The 22,466-nt window shown below is 49.8% G+C and overlaps 3 protein-coding genes across 3 annotated transcripts; 2 read left to right on the top strand and 1 right to left on the bottom strand.

Moving 5' to 3' along the window:
- Positions 1-1,765: 1,765 nt before the first annotated feature.
- LOC311315946 (transcription factor JunD-like) lies at positions 1,766-2,707 on the bottom strand (the record flags this gene model as incomplete). The annotated part of the gene is made up of 1 exon (XM_084446670.1): positions 1,766-2,707. The coding sequence occupies one exon, from the start codon at positions 2,705-2,707 to the stop codon at positions 1,808-1,810; it is 900 nt and encodes a 299-aa protein (XP_084302796.1). The 3' UTR covers positions 1,766-1,807.
- A 2,610-nt stretch (positions 2,708-5,317) lies between these two features.
- Positions 5,318-8,316, top strand: LOC311315954 (pyroglutamyl-peptidase 1-like). Its single transcript, XM_084446679.1, has 5 exons — positions 5,318-5,444; positions 6,108-6,160; positions 6,260-6,376; positions 6,694-6,929; positions 7,073-8,316. The coding sequence occupies exons 1-5, from the start codon at positions 5,381-5,383 to the stop codon at positions 7,317-7,319; spliced, it is 717 nt and encodes a 238-aa protein (XP_084302805.1). The 5' UTR covers positions 5,318-5,380; the 3' UTR covers positions 7,320-8,316.
- A 594-nt stretch (positions 8,317-8,910) lies between these two features.
- LOC311316552 (regulator of nonsense transcripts 1) lies at positions 8,911-22,227 on the top strand. Its single transcript, XM_084447427.1, has 23 exons — positions 8,911-9,227; positions 9,825-9,961; positions 10,081-10,170; positions 10,362-10,529; positions 11,139-11,319; positions 11,733-11,894; positions 12,125-12,212; positions 12,565-12,663; positions 12,809-12,917; positions 13,204-13,363; positions 13,519-13,637; positions 13,801-13,965; positions 14,233-14,347; positions 14,668-14,811; positions 15,885-16,098; positions 16,557-16,674; positions 16,926-17,225; positions 17,478-17,652; positions 18,164-18,245; positions 18,401-18,562; positions 18,944-19,188; positions 19,568-19,690; positions 20,031-22,227. The coding sequence occupies exons 1-22, from the start codon at positions 9,057-9,059 to the stop codon at positions 19,685-19,687; spliced, it is 3,324 nt and encodes a 1,107-aa protein (XP_084303553.1). The 5' UTR covers positions 8,911-9,056; the 3' UTR covers positions 19,688-19,690; positions 20,031-22,227.
- The last annotated feature ends 239 nt before the right edge of the window (positions 22,228-22,466 follow it).

Below are 22,466 nucleotides of genomic sequence, written 5' to 3'. Positions count from 1 at the left end.
GGCCATTCATGTTCATTGTTCAAGAGCCCGGAACACATTCCCCTCTAGTTTCTCCTGATCATGCACAGCACGGTGCGTTGGGGAATACTGCCTGTTATCCTTGTCTAGAGACCTACTGTGTGAGCATGGCTTCAGTCAGGTCCTCTCAGGTCAGTACTGCAAGAAAGAGTCGAGGCAGAGCTCCACCGACAGTGAACAGACCAGTCCGGTCTCTCTCATCTCTCTCTCTCTCTGTCCTCTCTTGATCACAACCCTCCCTGCCCCTGGGCTCTGCGTGTTGGAGGCTGTGTTTGAGTAACGTCTTTAGGCAGCTCTGCTCTGGCGGGCTGAGGAGCCAGGATGTTCTAGGTAGACCTGTTAGACGTGTTGGGAGGCTGTCTAGAGATACTGGGTTTACCTGCACTGAGACAGTCCTCCAAAAAGGGAAACGTTTTGAAAGAATAGCCAGTACACTTTCTACATATATTTTTTATTTCACCAGTTTGGTTTGTTGTGTTTTTTTTTTTGTACAATTTTTATTAATTTGTTGGATTGTGGTTTGCTACAGCTGTTTACCTGCCTCTGACAAAGATACATGTATCTGTCTCGACCAGCTCTCCCTTCCCTCCCCACTACTATACCCCCCCCATCTCCCCTACACCCCTTACCCACATGAGGTACATGTATCTGTCCAGTTCACTTCTCTTCTCCCCTCTCCATCCTAACCCCCTCCTCTACCCCTCTCTCCATCCTAACCCCCTCCTCTCGTCCTCTGCCCTCCCTCTTCTAACCACTTGTAAATAAGGGAGTTTTTTTTTCCTTTGGTATTAGTCACGTGTGAATTGTGCTGTAATTCCGGGTTTGCTAAAAAAACAAGGAATTAAAAGAGAAAAGCTGCTTCTGTGCTCGTGTCTGTTTGACGATAGAATGAAGACTGACGAGCCTCTGAAGAGACTGAGTAGTAGCACGTTTTACAGCCACCAGGGGGCAATACATCGCAGTTTGTATTGTCTTGCAGAAGGCAGCAACGTGGGAGGACAATGTAAGCTGTGTGTTGCGTAATGCATATACTGCCATGCAGATGCACAGCTCTTCATAATGTTAAGGTGCCTGACCTTAACGTCAATAATGTCACCAGACCTGGTTAATGTAGATCTTGATTCGGAGAGACGGGAAGTAACACAATTGATATAATTCAGTGAATTTAATAGACATCTTCGAGAGGTAAAATACCATCACAAATGGTTGGCTACATCGACCTTTCAACACAAATACATTCATGGATGAACTGTTACTGAAAATGAACAAAGAACTGCACATTTATAGAATGTAAATAGTATACAAATAGGGTTACTGTACACAAAAACAACGAGAAGACATGCAGTTATTCGCAGAAAAACAATTTAGACAATATGTAAAATAAGACATGTTTTGGTAAATAAAAATATACATTATTTGTCATTGGTAAATAAGTGCTTGTAAACAAGTAAGGCAGTATGATATTACACGGTGTATGTCCCGCACTCATGGACATCAAATGCACTCAGAGATTGTCCAGCTTACACATGTCGACAGCGTTCTGCGGTCCAGAGCTACATCTGCCAGGGACTGCAGCAGAATGAGTCTGTTTGCTACAAAATCTTGTTTAAAGGTTTTCTCGTGACGAGACAGCCAACTGGAAAGCCACCATTTTCCCGTTCGTACAGACTCGAGCGTGAAATCTGTATTTTACATGAGAGAAGGCATGTGTGTGTTTCAGTCAGTCAGCATCCTCTGAGCTGTAGAGGTGGGCCATACAGACCCGAATGTCTGGATCTCTGTAGGTTCCCTAGTAAGCTTGCACCTGACTCGGGAGAAGCTGACACCCGTTACTGACGTGGTTCATCACCTTCTGTTTAAGTTGGGCCACCTGCTCGCGCAACACGCTGGCCGTGGAGGAGAGCTCCGTGTTCTGCGTCTTCAGGTTCTTCACCTTGTCCTCCAGACGAGAGATCCGTTCCAGCTTCCTCTTGCGGCACTTGGACGCGGCTATTCTGTTGCGCAGCTTCTTCCGCTCGGCCTTGATGCGCTCCTGGTTGTCCATGTCTATGGGGGACAGAGGCGGGCTGTCGCCGAAGCTCTGCATGTCGGGCACCGTCTGCGGTTCGTCCTTCAGCGCCTGGAGTCGTGACAGCGCCGCCGCAGCAGCCTGTTGCTGCGTGCTCAGCAGATGAGACGGCGGCGGAGGGAAGGGAATAGTATCGGTGGAGTAGTTCACCGTGGTGCCCAGCGGGCTCGCTCCATAACCGTTTAGAGTCGTGTAGACGGGGAGGTCTGACGGTAAACCGACGGGGCCTGCGTTAGAACAGACCAAGTCCAATCGGTCCGGCGGCACGCATGTCCCCTCGCTCAGCTGGTTCTGCTTGTGTAAATCCTCCAGCGCCTTTACGAACCCCTCCGCGAACTCCTGCTCGTCGCTGGCCGACTTCGGGTAGAGGAACTGGGAAGTTGGGGTGGTGGTAACCATTCCATTGGACTGGATGATCAGGCGCTCCAGGTCCGGAGAGGCCAGTTTCAGGAGTCCCAAGTCCGGGGAGTTGAGAATACCATCGGCGTCACGCAGGCTGGGTTTAAGGCTGGAGTTCTGGTCGTCCAGGTTCAGATTCAGGTCCTTCTTCATCATGCTGTTGTAGGCGCTGGAAATCCCTCGAGTACTGAGCACACTACCGGGATAGAAGGCTGTTTCCATTCTAAACCCTCACATGAGGGTCTGCGGCGCGTTACGCATGAAAAAAGACTATCCTAAAATTAAATCCAGGCGGTAAACACGCTGTTTTCCTTTATCGTGTAAATAAATAGCTGTTGGTGTTAAACTCAATTGTATTGTTCTCGTTTACCCCTGCCTAGAGCTTTCAGAAATGGTCTATCTCTTCCTGCTCACGCGGCAGGCGGTTTTTCCCGATGGCACGACTGCTATGCGCACACCCAACCCTCCGCTCGGTTTCTATCCCTAAAAATTCCATTATGTCACTTCAGAGCGCTGAGATTGGCTCAAAATGACGTTTGTTTCCGGTTTAATTTAAATAAGGGGCCGGGCCTGTATTTATTGCTATGGAGACTGAAGGTAAACTGCAAACAGTGCAGTGCATTGTGGTTTGATGTCATAGAATAGAACGCTCAGGGTCGCCAAAAGAGTCTAGGCGGGGACGGAATACGAAGGGAGGGGCACAGGACGTTTCTTTAGCTCTTCGAACTGGGCGAGTGCTCAGAAAAACTTTGTACAATGTTCCCACGCCATCTTGACAGCACTGCATACAACAGAAAAGAATAGCCTACAATAGCCCACCGTCCTGTTAAAGCTTTGGTGTATAGTTTGCTTGTTTGTGTTGTTCCATGTTCGTAACATTACACACAGTCCAGTTGATTATTGCACCAACAACAGCTGATCAACAGACAATACCTCTTTGGACAGTACCTCTGAAATTACTCTAACGAGTAGAAACATTCCTCAGGAAGCCTATAGGCCACAGCCTTTACAGGGAACCGTTTCACACAGCTGCTTGGTACAGGGAAGGGGGGGAGGGGCACTGCAGTGGAATATGGAAATCATGTTTCCCACAAATCCTGTAGTTGTTTATGATCAACAGCGGTTGCTATAGCCTACCTGTGTACAGCCACCCTTATCACAGGGTGTCTTTCAAATGCCTTACAGTCATCCACTGGCACGTGGCTTAGTCTCAATGTATTAATTTGATAGATAGATTGATCGATTGATTGACTGACTTGAGATTGATTGACTTGATGAGATTGATTGATTGATTGATTGATTGCTGACTGAGACAAATTGATCAATTGATTTGATTTGGACACTTCAAACCACATGTTTGTTACAGCCCTAACTCACAATGGCAGGAGGCAGGGATAGTAGTGATGCTGCTGGTCTCCCCAGGCAGGAGAGTAGATGCAGAGTAATAACGCTGGTCTTCCCAGGCTGCCTGCCAGACTGCCGGCAGGAGGCAAGGTAGTAGATGCGGATGCTGCTCCTCAGGCTACCTGTGAGGCTGCTGGCTGTTTCTATGAATAGAGCAGAGCAGCAGCAGGAGAGGAAGCAATGACGTCTGTAGACAGTCTGCATGAGCACCACGGGACTACAGAAAGGGCATCATTAGTCTCCATGGTAACGCTGACATAGACTGTGACGCAGAAGCAGGTGAATGAATAGGGGGATGAAGGAAGAGGAGGGAGGGATGGACGGATGGAGGAGCTTGGCTGAGGACTGCAGTGCAGGGTGTGTGGGTGGTTAATGGGCAAACGACACTGTGCGCGCACGCGTGTGTGTGTGTGTGTGTGTGTAGAGGGGTGTAAAATCAGTATATGCACCTTGAAGTGAATTAAAAAATATTTTCAGGAGAATCTGATGGGAATAATATGCATGTCTGTTCTCTAAACCACACAGCCCAGCGAGAGGCAGCGGTTGTAGTCTAGAAAGGGTGAGTCATGGCTCACCAGACCAACTTATAAAATACTGGTGCTGCTGCCATAGCTGAATAAGGACTGAACACTATCACCAGGTTTAACTACATGTAGTGCTGCTATAGCTGAACACTGTAGGACTGAAGACTGACTCCAGGTTATAGCAGTGCTGCTGTAACTGAGTTGAATTGATTAAACTCAGTATAAATACTGGCCTCCTGTACCATCAACTTGCTAGCTTTTCAGTGGCGTAGCTTGCCAAAGCGGTGTTTATGAGAGGGGGTCATGTGTTGGCAAGTCAGAGGGCTGGAGATCAAACCCAGCGTGGGCAAGTGAGGATGGCAGCGATATTGACATCCAACGCAGTGACACCTGTGACAGTGGTGCCGTGACTCGGATACCGAGTTGGGCTCAGGTCAACGGACCAGCTGGGTTTGCTCTGGTGTGTGGAGTGAGTTTAGGGGGGTGAGTGTAACCAAGTTGAATTGGCTAAACTCAGTATAAATACCGCCCACTCGCGCCATCGAATCGGTGGTCATGTGCTATTGGCAAGTCAGAGGACTGAGATTGAACCCAGCGTGGGCAAGTGAGGGTGGAAGCGACCAACCAAGGTTTTACTTTGTTTATTCGGGAACCCTGTTAGATTCACAAGATAGCTAGCCGCATAATTAAAATACAAGAAAATGTGTCTTACATTACATTTGGTCTTAAACTACTATGTTTCTTGGTGTGTGGCTTCATCCACCAGACTAAAACACAGTAGTAAGCAAGATGGTTCACTCTGCGTGTGAGGCACATTTTGCCACAATAGATGGCGCTGTAGTTCTGCTCGGCACTGTTCTGCTGTGATTGAGTCGCGTCGACAAACGTAGAAGAAGATCGGGACCAGAGAGAGAGGGAGAGAGCGAGCGGGCGGCAGAGAGTCGAAAAATTCGGAATTCGCCGGGGTATGAACAAAACAAAGCATATCAACCATATAGCCATGGCCTCCAAGAAGACCGTGATAGTGACAGGTAAGCCGTTTATGTTGGCCTGACGTTACAGATGGTGTCTGTATTGTAGTTAGTTCTAAGTGTGATTCAAGCTGTTCATTCATCAGGAGTTGTCTTGTTTACCTCTGATAGTTGACATAGTTTACTGTACATTGTTTGCTGCACCCGGAAATGTTTAAAGGCTACATATTGGCCTACAGAGCAGCGAATATGCTGCACTTTTATGCTTTTAGACTATCTGTCTTGCCAGTCAGGCTTCAGTGACCATTCAGATAAATAATACATTCTACAATAGACTATTGATTTAGTCTGAGTTTGGCTCCTATTTGGCATGCCTAGTGAATGTTTATCTACATGGTCTGACAGACAACGCATACAACCTTGTGGTGCTGATTTAGCAGCAGATGTACAGTAGGCTATCTGTCTGTATAACAGTGCAATCAGTAACTAAGCCGATGACAAAGCATCTCCCTCAAGGCCGTCTGCAGATGTCAGCTGTTGTCAGCAATGTTTAACTGGATCCCAACCTTTAGACTTTACACCAGGAGTCCTGTGACTCAATCTCACAATGAAGACTTGTCACAGATCAGCAGATAAATTAAATCGTATTTACTTTTATTGTGGTCTAATGTTTACTTGTTGCTCAGCGATGGCTGATAACTAAGTCTCTGTCATTTCTCGAAGGGTTTGAGCCGTTTGGAGAGCACGCTGTCAACGCCAGCTGGGTGGCAGTTCAGGTAACAAACCTGTCTGTCACCATCTGTCTGTCTGACATGGGGTGTTATATAGAACTCTGTGATTGTTCCTCATGCACTTCCTGCTTCCTGTGTGTACAGGAACTGAAGCGCCTAGGGCTCGGGGAGGGGGTGGAGCTACACGTGTGTGAGGTTCCTGTGGAGTATCATGCAGTCCAGAGTCTGCTACCGTCGCTATGGAAACAGCACCAGCCACAGGTAGGTACTAGCAGCCAATCACAGGAGGTTGTCTCTGGTGCTGCTGCTGCTGCTGCTGCTGGGGGCTGTGTCTCTGTAGGGCTTTGAGGAATGCAGGGGAATATTCTAATACCACACACTGATTGGTTGACATTAAGATGCATTACAGGGATGTCTGTTAAAGGACATGTATAAATACTATTATAACTATTATACCATGTACTAGAGGAGCCAACACCAGGACCTTTACACTGATGCTCATCAGGATTTATTGACTAGCAAACATAGATATCCATATCAAATAAACCTATTCACATATTCTTCCTTCTGGACACTAGTTGGTGGTCCACGTGGGCGTGTCTGGCATCGCTACCACGGTGACCCTAGAGCAGTACGGCCACAACCATGGATACCGTCGCCTGGACAACTGCCGGTCATGTCCAGAGTCTCAATGCTGTGTGGCAGAGGGCCCGGACTGCCTGAGCTCCGTCCTGGACATGGGCCGGCTCTGCAGCAGGCTCACTTCCTCGCCTGGCCTGGGTGTGGCACTGTCCGTCTCCAAGGACGCCGGCAGGTGAGTGTCCTGGGAAGGCCTGGCTGCTACTCTCTCCGTCTCTTTCTCTGTCTTGCAGCCCCCACCTCCCTTTGACCGCTGCCTATCTCTCTGCACATACTATGCAATTCATTGTGCTTCAAATGAATCACTAACCCCCTCAGGTACCTGTGTGACTACACCTACTACACGTCGCTGTACCTGGGCCAGGGCCGGGCAGCCTTTGTGCACGTGCCCCCGCTGGGGAAGCCCTACAGTGGGCCGGAGCTAGGCCGAGCTCTGCAGGGGCTGGTGGGGGAGATGCTGCAGTTGCTGGAGCGGTCTCCGGAGGAGGGGGAGGACGACGACCACGAGCTCTGCCCAAACCACCACCACCACCACCACCACCACCACCACCACCATGCACACTGAACTCCGTTATCCAGCCCAGCCTTCACCATCCCCTGCACCTCACACCCTCCGGTGAGGTAGTGGAGATCAGTGCTTGGGACAGGTGACCAACCAGTACACCCATCCAATCCTCATCGGATCTCTTCTGGCTGCGTCCTAGAAACTCCAGGAAGGTCCGTCCTCTCTTCTGTCCCCCTGGTCTCAGAGTATCTGATAGCTGCACTAACCCCAGATTATCTCACAGCAGCACTGTAACACCAGCCAATCTGACAGCTGCACTGTAACACCAGAATATGTGATGGCATTCACTTACTAGTGGTATCTGACAAGGTCTGGTCTATACACCACGGTTAGAGGATCAATAGTAGTAGTAGTAGTAATAGAAGTAGTAGTACTGGTAGTAGTACTAGTAGTACTTTTTTGATCTACAGGGTGAAATTGCACAAGCAGAGGTGTGATGGCCAGAGCCAGAGAAACATGATATGATAATGTGATGTCGTGTATGATGTCATGTACTGTACATCTGATGATGGAGCTAGTGAGATACTGTACTATTTGATGCATCCCATCTGAGAATGGCAACTTTACTTTACTAAACTAATAATATACGTTGATTCAATTAAACAGTACTGCATTTAGAGAGGACCAGTCCCAGCATGCACTCGCACTGCTGCCATTTTCAGAGTTAAGATTCCTGCCAGAGTTCTGGATGACTGGTTAACCGGTTGGCTGACTGACTGGTTAACAGGCTAACTGGCTGGCTGGCTGGCTGGCTGACTGGTTAACTGGTTGGCTGACTGACTGGTTAACTGGCTGGCTGACTGACTGGTTAATAGGCTAACTGACTGGCTAACTTATGTCCCTCTCCATGCAGTTATCTGTTATATTGTTATAACTCTGGCATCCTTTAAAGTATTTACTGTACAATGTCACTGCAGGATCTGAAAGTTCCTTAGATGTTCCCCAATCACATGTTCAACTCAGGGAAGCTACTGCGCACACAATCAATGTTTGTTGTAGTGTGATCATGAAAATATTTATATTAATGTATGTCTCTATCAGTGTTCTGACTGAAGTTAATGCTGTGATTAAATCACTACAGTGTCTGTAATGTTGGTTTCATGTGTCTTAATTCACAGGTATATTTGATCAACACCTCAGATATATTACAGTGTCAGCATTTACTGCCTGGCTAGCAGGCCCAGACCTATCTAGCTGCCTGTTCCATTTTTTTTTTTGCTGTTTCATTTTGATAGATAGATGGATAGATAGATAGATAGATAGATAGATAGATAGATAGATAGATAGATAGATAGATACAGATGCAGAATAGTTTAGTATGCAGAATAGTAAGAATAAAGAAGAGGGGGAAGGACTGTATACATCCAGATGTACAGCATGAGTACAGTATAGAATAGAATAAGGAATATATGTACATACATACATCCTGTTTGTATAAACACTGACTGAATGTTGCAATCAAATACTGACATCTGAGTAATTTCAGGGGTACTTTAGTGAATAGTCAGGGACCCTCATTCGGCTGTGCACCATGCATTAGATGTGCGGCGCAAGGTGTTACGTCATCATTTCGAGTGGGAGTTGAGGCTCTCGCGCCGTGTGCTCTCTAACTCTATAGCTTTGCGCAGCTCGTTCGATTTATCCTAAGGTTGATATTTTGTCAGCAATAACCACATATCGATAAGGTAGGTGCTCAACAAGACAAAAACATTCTGGGCGATTTCTGTCAGGGGGAAAATGAGTGTGGAGGCGTACGGGCCGAGCTCGCAGACTCTCACGTTCCTGGACACCGAGGAAGCGGAGTTGCTGGGAGCGGACACGCAAGGCTCGGAGTATGACTTCACCGATTTCACCCTGCCCAGCCAAACCCAAACACAGGGCCAGACCCAGAGCCAGCTGGAAAACCAGGTTCGCTTGCTGTTCTGTGTCAATATTAGCTCGACAGCCACCCAAACAACGTTGTTAGCAAGCTAATTGGCGAGCTAGCTATCTACTAATGGTTGGCTTTGGCTACATGCATCTGTACCCACCAAGCCCCGCAGCTGGCTGTCTAGACTAACGTTAGCTTAGCATGCATTAGCCTAGCAACCAGCATGTTTACATCAGCCCGCCGGCTAACTAGCTGCTAGCACGCCAGCACAATATCGTCTGAGTTCGTGGTTGGCTATCTATGGCACTGTTGAGGCATATATATGAGTTAGCTATATAGGTAGTGACAGTTAGGTACTAGTTATTATGCATAGCTAACCTGTCATTTATTTTTGTCGGCAGCTCAACAGGCTAGTCGGCTAGCATGCTAGCTCGCATACTAAATGTGTCAGGTCTGTGCAACATCAGTGTGCTGGCTAACTCATAGACGGTTTGACTTTTGACAGCTACACTTGTAGTCCTCCTTATCTGAGACCACTCCTGGTGTGGTGTCGTTAACCCTTTACTCAGCCAGCCAGCCAGTCTGCTGTCCTCCATGTTCGCTTATCTCACCTGTTCTGTCTCCCGTATGTCCAGGTGAATGGCCCAGAAGGTGTTCTGCAGAACGGAGATGACCCAGTGGTGAAGGCCGGCCAGTTGCTGGCCGAGCTGAACTTCGAGGAGGATGAGGAGGACACCTACTACACCAAGGACCTGCCTGTGCACGCCTGCAGGTAAGGAGGGGGAGGGGACGGACGCCCGGCTGAATCCTGGCGTTATCGGCGCTGTGTTGCACCGCTTGAATTCTTGTGTTACGTCGGTGTCCTGTGTGATGGCGTCTCCCTCCCCCCAGCTACTGTGGTATCCATGACCCAGCGTGCGTGGTGTACTGCAACACCAGCAAGAAGTGGTTCTGTAACGGCCGTGGGAACACCTCCGGCAGGTTAGACTGTGGTCTGAGCGAACCCACGTACAGCACAAGCATGTTTAACACGTCTGATCTAACCCATGTAAAGCACAAGCGTATTTAACACACAGCATCAGCCCTACGACAGACTCCCTGATCTCAACGTCCTCTCCTCTACTCTCCCCTCCTCTTCCTCTCTCCTCCCGTGTTCCTCCTCTTCCCTCCAGCCACATAGTGAACCACCTGGTGCGGGCCAAGTCTAAGGAGGTGACCCTGCATAAGGACGGCCCCCTGGGGGAGACCGTGCTGGAGTGTTACAACTGCGGCTGCCGCAACGTCTTCCTGCTGGGCTTCATTCCCGCCAAGGCCGACTCGGTGGTGGTGCTGCTCTGCCGGTGAGGACGCCACACTCAGAGCAGGGACTTGGTGCCCTTGAGTAGGGCTGGGTTTAAAAAATCGATTAATCGATTCTGAGTCAAATGATTCAGAATCGATTCATGAATCCCAAAATCGATCTTTAATTTAATGAATGAATGACGGAATGCATAGTTCATTAATTCATTCAATGATTCATTCATTCATTCATTTTGTGGAAATCAGTATCGATACCCAGCCCTAGTATTGATGTGTTGCATAACTGTAATTAAGTCATGTAATTAAGGTCTTACAGCTAAAAAAAAAACAACAGGTTTTGGTAACACTAACCGAATCGATATTGAATCGAATCGAATCGAATTGAATCGTGATAATCGATTCTGAACCTTGTGAATCGGAATCGAATCGATTCTTGAAATTTCGAATCGATACCCAGCCCTACCCTTGAGCAAGGCGCGGCGCGCAAAACAGTACTGTGTATAATGTGAATTTGAGCAGCAATTTGCTAACCCTCGACGTTTGAAGGACCAATATCTCTGTCTGACACTGGCGACGGATGGCTCACATGCATTGTGTGTGTGTGTGTGCGTGTGTGCGTGCGTGCGTGTGTGCGCATGTGCGCCTGACAGGCAGCCGTGTGCGAGCCAGAGCAGCCTGAAGGACATCAACTGGGACAGCTCCCAGTGGCAGCCTCTGATCCAGGACCGCTGCTTCCTGTCCTGGCTGGTGAAGATCCCCTCCGAGCAGGAGCAGCTGAGGGCTCGCCAGATCACCGCCCAGCAGATCAACAAGCTGGAGGAACTCTGGAAGGTAGGTATGACGTCACATCCCCCGGGAAGATAAAGCAGTCATAGTGGTACGTCACTTAAAAAAAAAAAAATGTATTGGTTTGTTTGTTAGGGACAATGCAGCGCACATTGTTACATACATGTTGTAATAAATGTGTTGCATGAAAGGTTTCTAGCCAATTGGATAATTTGCAACTCCAGTCCCTAGTTAGGCTTTTCACTCAAGGTACAGCATCTCTAGTGGTAGCATCCTACCTCTGGAAGGTATAGCATCCCAGCTGGTGCAAGATTTTATCTTTGGAAGGTACAGCATCCCTGGTTGTACAACATCCCATCTCTGGAAGCTACGCCGATGTGATGTTTTGGACCTCGGCCGACTGCAGCTATGGCTCTGAACGCTTATGTGTGCACGTGCGCCCTCCTGACCCCCCACAGGAGAACCCGTGCGCCACCCTGGAGGACCTGGAGAAGCCCGGGGTAGACGAGGAGCCGCAGCACGTGCTGCTGCGCTATGAGGACGCGTACCAGTACCAGAACATCTTCGGACCGCTCGTCAAACTGGAGGCCGACTACGACAAGAAGCTCAAAGAGTCCCAGGTACGAGGGAGGGAGAGAGAGAGAGAGAGAGAGTGAGTGAGTGAGAGAGAGAGAGAGAGAGGGAGGGAGAGAAAGAGAGAGGGAGGGAGAGAGAGTGATTGAGAGAGAGAGAGAGAGAGAGGGGGAGGGAGAGAGAGAGAGGGAGAGTGTGTGTGTGTGTATATATAGTTTGGTAAACATGACGTTTATACCATGTGTGTTTAAAAGTGTGCCTGTCTCTTCCCCTCCAGACCCAGGACAACATCACTGTCAGGTGGGACCTGGGGCTCAATAAAAAAAGGATCGCTTATTTCACCCTCCCCAAGACGGACTCAGGTGGTAATTCCTAGTTTTGTTCATCTCCGTCATCGTCGTCATCATCGTCGTCCTGGTGATGTGTGTCTCCGAGTGGTCCATGTCCATTCCCCTCCCGGTCCCCGACCAGCGCCCGCATGTCCATGTGTCTCGTGTCAGAGAAGACATATGACATGTCCATGTGTGTCCTCGGTCATAGCATGACACACGCGGCGTATCTGTCCATGTGCTCATCATGGGTGTGTGGTGGACAGGCAGTCGTGCCTTCATGTCTTAAGTATGGCAGTCGGTACTGTTGCAGAATGAATTACGTTAAGCGGTGATTATTTTCATGAGTTAATTGTGTGTGTGTGTGTGTGCGTGCGTGTGTGTGTAGACATGCGTCTGATGCAGGGGGATGAGATCTGTCTGAGGTATAAGGGAGACTTGGCTCCTCTGTGGAAGGGCATCGGCCATGTCATCAAGGTCCCTGACAGTATCCTGCTCACGTGTACTACAACCACAGTCTAGTACCATAGTACTAATACTAGAGTCCTACTACTACCAGCAGATGTTCTGTGCGTGCATGCGTGCATGTGTGTGTAGTGGGTCCCCTGTTCTTCCTTGACGCCGTGTGCCAGACTATGGAGATGAAATAGCCATCGAGCTGAGGAGCAGCGCCGGGGCTCCTGTGGAGGTTCCTCACAACTTCCAGGTGGACTTCGTCTGGAAATCCACCTCCTTCGACAGGTAGGAGGAGCCGCAGCAGTGTTACATATCTAAGATGGTGGATCTACTGAGTGTCATTTTCAACTGGAGGCACATCTGCTCTGAGCGCTCCGCTCCACACGTGAATACGCGAGGCAGCCCACGCGTCCGAATGCTCTCTGCCATTTAAAAACTATAGAAAAGTGCTGTTTGGTTATAAAAGCACCAAAAGAATGGTCAGCGGATCCATGACCTGAGATGCTGCTGCCCGCCAATGAAACTGCCTCAGGACTACGATTCCAACGCTGTCTTTGCCTCCACCTCCCAGGATGCAGAGCGCCCTGAAGACGTTTGCTGTGGACGAGACGTCCGTGTCGGGTTACATTTACCACAAGCTGCTAGGCCACGAGGTGGAGGACCTGGTCATCAAGTGTCAGCTGCCCAAACGCTTTACCGCCAATGGCCTGCCTGACCTCAACCACTCACAGGTCAGTCGGGCTTCACACCTGGGTCACATACAGTCAAATTACACACCGTTCTGTACGACATTCTGTGAAGTAAGTGTGTGTGTGAGAGAGAGAGAGAGTGTACGCAGGTGTATTTGATCTAGTACTCTAGTGCTCTAATCGGTGTGTGTCTCCAGGTATACGCTGTGAAGACTGTGCTGCAGCGCCCCCTCAGTCTGATCCAGGGACCTCCTGGCACCGGCAAGACTGTGACCTCTGCTACCATCGTCTACCACCTGGCTAGACAGGGCAACGGGTGAGGAGGGGGGAGGGAGGCGGAGGGGGATGATGATGATGATGACACCCTCCCACCCCCCAGGCCGGTGATGGTGTGCGCCCCCCAGTAACATGTAATTTCTTTGCCCCCCCCTCCTCCGAGTAACGGTCCGGCCCCCAGTAACGTCTCTCTGCGTCCCCAGGCCAGTGCTGGTGTGCGCCCCCAGCAACATCGCGGTGGACCAGCTGACCGAGAAGATCCACCAGACTGGGCTGAAGGTGGTGAGGCTGTGCGCCAAGAGCAGGGAGGCCATCGACTCCCCGGTCTCCTTCCTGGCCCTGCACAACCAGATACGCAACATGGAGAGGTGGGCTTGGGTTTGGGCAGGGCTTGGATTAGGATTAGGGGCTCTTAACTCTTAACAGGCACAGCTGGGGCGGGCTTCCCGTTGTATGATGTCAGTGAAGTCAAAACATGTATCTCAAGAGACCATTGCTTTAGTGTGTGTGCGTGTGTATTGTGTGTGTTTTTCATGTGTTCGTTTTTGTGTGTGTGTGTGTGTGTGTGTGTGTGTGTGTGTGTGTGTGTGTGTGTGTGCGTGTGTGCGTGTGCGCGTGTGCGCGCGCGCGCGCAGCATGCCAGAGCTCCAGAAGCTGCAGCAGTTGAAGGATGAGACTGGAGAGCTGTCGTCCTCTGATGAGAAACGCTACAGAGCCCTGAAACGCACCGCGGAGAGAGAGCTGCTCATGGTAACAACACAGCCTGCTATTGGTTCATATAGGAGCTGCTCATGGTAACATGGTCTGCTATTGGTTCACATAGGGGCTGTTTATGATACACGGCATGCTATTGGTTCACATAGGGGCTGTTTATGATGCACGTCATGCTATTGGTTCACATAGGGGCTGTTTATGATACACGGCATGCTATTGGTTCATACAGTCACATCTCCACAGGTGTCTTTTCTCTCTAGTCAGTCAGGCTAACGGTAGTCTCCACCGTCCTACCTCCCTCTCTCCCTCTATGCCCCTTTTACCCCTCCCTCCCTCCCTCCCTCCCTTGTTTTCAGAATGCAGATGTGATCTGCTGTACTTGTGTGGGTGCCGGAGACCCCCGTCTGGCCAAGATGCAGTTCCGCTCCATCCTGATAGACGAGAGCACCCAGGCCACGGAGCCAGAGTGCATGGTCCCTGTGGTGCTGGGGGCCAAACAGGTAGGACCCAAGAGTGTGTGCGTGTTTCCTCTAAGCTTAGAGGAAGTAAAGGGTTTTGTTGTACCCTGGATGGTGTGCACATGTGAGTATCAATTGGCAGTTTAAAAATATACAATAACATGACATTTGACTGCAAAACAAACAAGTTATTGAAAAAATAATGAATTTCCCATTAAAATATTAATATAAAACGGAATATTTAAATCCAATAAAAGAAGCTGTGTCCTATTTGTCCAATGTAGTATACTATTCTATGTTGTTTTGGAGTCACTGGGTCACATGACATGGGAGCTATTGAAAAAGAGAGATCTTTTGTAAGGTGTGATTTGTTGACGGTCCCTAGCCGTTTGCATTGACTACTCACCGGCAGGCTGTGAAGACCGCTGCATTGCGGCTCAAACCCTGGGTTGGGTTGAAGTCGGGGAAATAAGACTGGGTGTCCGAATATCTTTCATTATCCAACTTGTTGTGCTATTCGCTCTTACTCTCATGCCTGCATCGCTCTGCCTGAGGTGACCTTGCTCGAGTCACCAGGCTGTTTATTGTGTGTGTGTGTGTGTGTGTCTTGTAATCAGTCCAGTCTTACCCCCTCCACCCTCCCTCCCTCTAGCTCATGAGTTCCCAAACTCCATCAATGTGGGCCTCCCCTCTGAAAACAGTGACACACCCGCGCCCCCCCAACCCCCCAAATTTGTTGATTTTACAAGGCAGCGTTAGCTAGCCCATAACGTTACACAGCTAAGTTAGCTCAGTGGCACCTGTTGCTAGTTAACGTTTTCGCACAATACATTCATGCCTGCGGGGGGAGGCTCTCTGCACTATCCACACATTTAGTACACATCTCTCCCATTATTTATTTCGATTTTCTGAACTTTAAAATCATGTTTATTTCATAAAAAACATAGAAAATAAAAAATGTTTTCCTTTTTCTTCTTTTCTTCTAACCATCCCTCCGCGCCTCCCCTGAATTTCTTTGGGGCCCCCCAGGGGAGAACTGCGTCACAGTTTGGGAATGCCTGCTCTAGCTGATCCACGTGTGTGTAACTGTGTGTGTGTTCTCCTGTTCTTCCCAGCTGATCCTGGTTGGAGACCACTGCCAGCTGGGTCCGGTGGTGATGTGTAAGAAGGCAGCCAAGGCGGGCCTGTCCCAGTCCCTGTTTGAGAGGCTGGTGGTTCTGGGGATCAGGCCCATCCGTCTGCAGGTCCAGTACCGCATGCACCCGGCCCTCAGCGCCTTCCCCTCCAACATCTTCTATGAGGGGTCACTGCAGAACGGAGTCACCGCTGGTACGTACATAGGACAGATGTCCAATGATTGTAGGGTCAGCGGTTCGAATCCCGCCTCCTTCTGTCCATATGTTGAAGTGTCCTTGGGCAAGACACTGAACCCCAAATTGCTCCCAATGAGCAGGCTAGCACCTTGCATGGCAGCTGCCGCCATTGGTGTGTGAATGTGTGTGTGAATGGGTGAATGAGAGGCCATTGTAAAGCGCTTTAGATAAAAGCGCTATATAAATGCGGTCCATTTACCATTTACTTTCTGACTCAACAGTATGGGGGAGAGATATAGATCTAGAATAGATTGGACACTTTTGAAACGGAGACCTCAAACTGTATATGAAACTGGAACATCTCCCAAATAATGTTGTCTTCATTTGTCCTTGTTTCCATTTGGCTAAATACCTCCCTCTCCTCCTCCTCTGTCTCCCCTCTCTCTTTCTCTCCTCCTCCCCTCGTTCCCTCAGCCGACCGTATCAAGAAGGGGTTTGACTTCCAGTGGCCCCAGCCAGACAAGCCCATGTTCTTCTATGTGACTCAGGGCCAGGAGGAGATCGCCAGCTCTGGAACCTCCTACCTCAATAGGTACACGACCATATAAGGAAGGCTCTGATTCGGGCCTGACCAACATGCTCTCTAAAACCCCCGCACATCCCAGCATACAGATGGGATATTCCGTCTTGCGTGAGGAACCTCTAGCCCTGTATAATACCAAATACTTGCAAGTTGAAAGACAAGCTACATCTCTCTCTCCCTCTTTCTCTCTCTCTTTCTCTCCTTCCTTCTCTCTCTCTCTCTCCCCCTCCCTTTCCTTCTCTCTCTTTCTCTCCCTGCAGGACGGAGGCATCCAACGTAGAGAAGATCACCACGCGGCTGCTGAAGGCCGGAGCCAAGCCCGACCAGATCGGCATCATCACGCCCTATGAGGGTCAAAGGTCATACCTGGTCCAGTACATGCAGTTCAGCGGCTCCCTGCACACCAAGCTGTACCAGGAGGTGGAGATCGCCAGCGTGGACGCGTTCCAGGGCCGAGAGAAGGACTTCATCATCCTGTCATGCGTCCGAGCCAACGAGCACCAGGGCATCGGCTTCCTCAACGACCCCCGTCGCCTCAACGTGGCTCTCACCCGGGCCAGGTAAAGGTTGACCCCTAACCCTACACCACCAGACGACCCTGAGCCTACCCCAACCCCGCCAGACTGTCAACAGGTCTGGTAAACCTTATCCCTAACCTTAACCCACCAGAATATCACCATGACAGGTTCACCTTAAACCTGACCCTACACCGACAGAACTGCCCTGCTCCCACCTGTAGGGCGAGGTCAGGTGTGTGTCCGCTAGTCAGGATGGGAGTTCCACCCCCCCTAACCGTGTGGCGTGTCCCCCAGGTACGGCGTGATCATCGTGGGGAACCCCAAGGCTCTGTCCAAGCAGCCCCTCTGGAACCACCTGCTCAACTACTACAAGGAGCAGAAGGTGCTGGTGGAAGGACCCCTCAACAACCTGAGGGAGAGCCTCATGCAGTTCAGCAAGCCCCGCAAGCTGGTCAACACCATCAACCCTGTGAGGACACACACACACACACACACACAAACACACATCCTTCGACTGGTGTCGTTTCACAGTGGTTGATGGTTTATTTTTGTGTTGTGTGTGCTTGCGTGCGTGTGTGTGTGTCTCTGTAGGCATTTTTAGACAGAGCTTCCGCAAATTTGCTGCAAATAGGTCCCGCAATGGACCCACAATATCTGCGCTCTGCCCATTTAGATAGAGGTGTAATATTTCCGTGGCAGCTCTTTGTTTAGATAGCATTCCGCCCTTCCGCATGTAAAAGAGGCGTGAACAATCAGCAGTTCTTCAGTAGTCTTCCGTGTTGGCGGAACGCACCATTCAGACGAAAAGGGGAGTCGGGCCGTTGCGGGAATATCACTACCTCAAAAGACGGAACGAAAGGGGGGAGAATCTGTTACACCAATCCGTGTCTGTTCAATTTAGACCAACGGCGAAACGTACGATTGGCGCAAGTACTACGTCTTAACAAGTCTGTCTGAATGACCTTTGTGTCTCTTTGCAGGGGGGGCGTTTCATGAGCACGGCCATGTATGATGCTAGAGAGGCCCTGATCCCAGGCTCTGTCTATGACCGCAGCAACACAGGTGAGACAGCACACCCTGAAACCACAGATGTCTTTCAGTTTGTTTAGTAGACGTCTAAGATGGTGTTCTCTCTCTCTCTCTCTCTCTCTCTCTCTCTGTCTGTCTGTCTGTCTCTCTCTCTCTCCTCTCTCTCTTTCTCTCTCTCTCTCTCTCAGGACGCTCCTCTAACATGTACTTCCAGACCCATGATCAGATGGGGATGATCGGTGGGGGGCAGGGCCCCCTGGGCTCCATGAACCTGCCCATCCCTTTCAACCTGGTCATGCCCCCCCTGCCCCCGCCCAGCTACCTGGGGCAGCTCAATGGGCCTGCAGCAGGTCAGACACACATTACATTTACGTTACATTACAGTCATTAAGCAGACGCTTTTATCCAAAGTGACTTACAATAATTAACGTAGGTAGTCTGTGTATATACCCCTATAGTATAGAACACTGCCACTAACACACACACCCCTATAGAACACTGCCACTCAACACCCCAACGATAGAATACTGCCATTAACACACACACCCTTATAGAACACCCCCCATAGAACACTGACACTAAACTTAACACACTACCCCTAACAGCTAGATAATTGGATGAGTCAGTGTAGACCAATCAGATATCTTCCTCACACTGCGGTGTAGAGCAGGTACCAGCTCAGTACGGTGTGTGTGTGAAGTGACCGACGGTCTCCTCTCCCTCCCCCGCAGGTCGTGGTGGTCTGAAGGGCAAGACCGGAGGAGGAGGCCCAGGAGGAGGTGTGCGGGGCGGGCGCCAGAGAAGCCGAGGGCTGGGCGGAGCGCCAGGAGGGCAGGGCCAGCTGAGCGGCAGCCAGGCCAGCCAGGACCTGGGCTCCCAGCCCTTCTCCCAGGGGCCCCTCACTCAGGGCTACATCACCATGAGCCAGCCTTCCCAGATGAGCCAGCCAGGCCTCTCCCAGCCAGAACTCTCTCAGGCACGCCCAGCTTCACGCTCAACTCTGCACCCACACCCATGCGCTCAGCAGTTCACAGTTACACTCACGTTTACAATCTCTAACTTCCCTTAAGACTCAACTTGAGAGGCATGTTTACGATCATGTTAACACTTAAGACTCAACTTGGGAGCTTCACAAACTTATTTGAACTTATAATAAGCTTGAGAAAACTTTAAACTTAATTTCCGCGCATGTTGACATTTATACGCAGGTCCGAGGTGTCTCACAGTGTTGTCTAGTCTCTTTCTCCCTGTGTGCTTGGCCTGGTCTTTCACCCTCTCTCTCCTCCCTCTCCCTCTCTCTCCTACCTCTCCCTCTCTCTCTCTCTCTCTCTCACGTTGTTTGTTTGGCCCCACAGGACAGTTACCTTGGCGACGAGTTCAAGTCCCAGATCGATGTGGCTCTCTCCCAAGACTCGACCTACCAGGGAGAGAGGGCCTATCAGCACGGGGGCGTGACTGGCCTGTCCCAGTACTAGAGTGTACGGTTCTCCTCACTTGCCTCTGCATGAACATAGACTCTGGTCCATGACTCCAGAACCTCTCTGCTCACTGTTGCACCGGGCTCAGACCTCAGAGCAGAGAACATGTCTTGTCAGCTGATCTCTCCCAGAGAACATGTCTTCTCAGCAGATCTCTCCCAGAGAACATGTCTTCTCAGCTGATCTCTCCCAAGCTACTCATCCTAATAGAGTCAGCTGGTGTACATTCAGAGAAGCTGGTATAATGTTAGTTAAAGTGAATGTTGTGCCTGAGGTTGGCGTCGTCTAGATATTTGTGTGTCTGAGGTAACAGTCCTGTCTCTCTCCTCTCCACCCCCAGGTTGAAGGACACAGAGCTGGGCCTGTGCTGAGCTTAGTTCGTCAGGATTTTAATCTGGGTAAAAACAAAACAAGAAGAACCTACATGGATACCCGTTTTCCACTGCTACAACTGGAGCACCACTCGGTGAGAGCTGCAGGAGAGACCAAGAGAAACCAACCAATCACAAGTGTGAGAGCAGCGTGGGGTTAGAGCTGGACAGGAGGATCGAGCGAGAGAGGGGAGAGGAGACGGCGCTGACGCCGCCACGCGGAGACGAGGAGAAGGACACGGAGCGACGGCAGAGGGCGCCACGGAGATACCGGACCTCGGACAGAAGCGTCCTGGGGTAGAAAGTTCACACATCCCTCCCCCACCCCCCCCCCCTAGGGGGAGTCGGGAGCCCCCTCCCTAACACCTCCCTCAGCCCTCCTCCCCCCTCCTAACTCCTCCCCCCTCTCACCAGACGGCCCGGCCCAGGCTGACCTCTGGGAGCTCAGACAGACGGAGATAAGGAGCCAGGCCTCAACCCACACACACATCCCTTCCTCCTGCCCGAGAGAGAAGAGAAGAGAGGGAGGAAGAGAGGGAAAGAGAGGGAGAGAAGGATAGGAAACTCTCGAAGCACTCAGTCGATTTGGGAAAACCTCAAAGCTGATGAGTGCTCATGCTCTGCATTTGAGAGAGGGAGAGAGAGAGGGAGAGCAGTAGAATGTTCAGGTGGACTGAAAGCGCTCACATTTTCACGTGTCCGACGGATTACGGAGCCACGGTGGAGTCGGGACCTTCGAGAGCGTTCTCAGCTCTGCGTCTGGGACTTTTCCTCCAGGAAGTCTGCTGCTGGGGAGGTTCTGAGCGGTGGTATCTGGCAACCCAGCTGCCACTCCAACTGGGACTCCGTCCTGATGGTCTACCAAGGACACGTGGTGGAATAGCTCTTGAAACTATATATATATAAATATACATAGATCCAGTATATATATATATATGAAGGAGAACACTCTTCTGTGGAGGTCTGAAGTGGTGGATGTGATAGATCTGTCGTTTACGAGACAGTCTGTTGTTTTCTTCCAAGCGTATCTTTAGTCGTAGCTACAAGTAAGAGGCGTAGGAGTCACAGCATATCCAGTGAAGTGAATTATAGTAGAATGATATAGGAGTCACTTGTTGATGTTCTTTAATAACCTTCGCATTGCCACTTTCAGAGAAGTGTCACTAGCAGAGCTACAGTAGCGACAGACACACCTGCCCTGGGACAATTACTATTTGCAAATACTGAGGGTGTCCTCGATTTATCTTCCCCGTTTAACCAATGGATCATCCCCACCTGTGTGGCAAATCAAACTCACCTCCATTACTGTAAAATACTTTCGAGTAACTGATCATTGTAATTGACCGAGGTCTGTTCTACACACATATTCAGCATGGCTAACCTACTGTAGCACAGTACATAGTGATGCTCTGCCTTGAAACCCCATGCTTAACATGATCCCCCCCCCCCCTGGTCCGTCAGCATCACTGTGTCAGACCTGACATCCTAGGATCATGATGAAGATGGAACATTCTAGTGTGGTAGTGTTGTGTGGCGCCAGCCCCTGTGAACACAGCCATCTGCATGACCTCTGCTCTGACCAACCTTGTGATGTCTGTATGGAATACTACCATTGTGTATGTGGACCTCCGTATCTGCTAGGCTGGCATCTCTTTCTGCAGACCCCCCTCCCCACCAAAACACATTGACCTGTTTTGTAACCTGCCCTGGGGGTTTTGCGTGCAGCTATAATAATCAACAGCTACTGATAAGACACTGATCTAGTGGCTGGAACTGACTGAAGAGATTACTAGATTCAGTTCGGATGGACCAGCTCACAAGTCAGTCTGTGTGGGTGGGCTGCAGAGGATTGCTAGTCTGTTCAGCTTGATTGAATTGAAACGTAGAGAAGCAAGCCTCTCCCATGAGTTTATAATACTCAGGTTGAGGGAATTATTAGGAAATAATAATAGGTTGGAAATAGGTAGAGGATGTCAAGAATATGACCCGAGAAATGTTTTGTTTGTTTCTCTTTAATGCCTGGTGTGATACTGGTAGATTTGTGTTCTTAGTTTGTCGTTTTCTGCTCTGAAGAATGATGTGATTTTTGTTTTCCTCTGGAGCTTGAGCAGGTTGGCTCTAGGTGACCTACCTAGTTCTGGTCATCTATAACGCTCACTCAAACTTGGCCTGTAATGTCTTTGGAATAAAAAGTTTTGCTTCGTTTCACTCATTTCAATTGTCACGTGTTTTCTCTCTCTAGGCTTATATTTTGGTCGATTCGTTCTATATGAGATGAAGAAGACTTGAGAAGATTGCGCGGAGCTCAAGACTCAAGATCTGTTTATTGCCATGTATATGGTTCATACATACTAGGAATTTGACTAGGGTTAAGGCATATGCTGTTGCAGATCGACAAACATGGG

The sequence above is a fragment of the Borostomias antarcticus genome (genome assembly GCF_949987555.1).
Source record: "Borostomias antarcticus genome assembly, chromosome: 12".
In the NCBI taxonomy this organism is placed as follows: domain Eukaryota; kingdom Metazoa; phylum Chordata; class Actinopteri; order Stomiiformes; family Stomiidae; genus Borostomias; species Borostomias antarcticus.
This window is presented reverse-complemented; position numbering and strand designations above follow the sequence as displayed.

Excerpts from the sequence above, each read along its gene's own strand:
- LOC311316552 (XM_084447427.1), top strand. The coding sequence starts at position 9,057 with ATGAGTGTGGAGGCGTACGGGCCGAGCTCGCAGACTCTCACGTTCCTG. Across the intron at positions 14,348-14,667 it reads CGGAGAGAGAGCTGCTCATG|AATGCAGATGTGATCTGCTG; the intron begins GTAACAACACAG and ends CCTTGTTTTCAG. Across the intron at positions 16,099-16,556 it reads GCAGAACGGAGTCACCGCTG|CCGACCGTATCAAGAAGGGG; the intron begins GTACGTACATAG and ends TCGTTCCCTCAG.
- LOC311315954 (XM_084446679.1), top strand. The coding sequence starts at position 5,381 with ATGAACAAAACAAAGCATATCAACCATATAGCCATGGCCTCCAAGAAG. Across the intron at positions 6,377-6,693 it reads GGAAACAGCACCAGCCACAG|TTGGTGGTCCACGTGGGCGT; the intron begins GTAGGTACTAGC and ends TCTGGACACTAG. Across the intron at positions 6,930-7,072 it reads GTCTCCAAGGACGCCGGCAG|GTACCTGTGTGACTACACCT; the intron begins GTGAGTGTCCTG and ends TAACCCCCTCAG.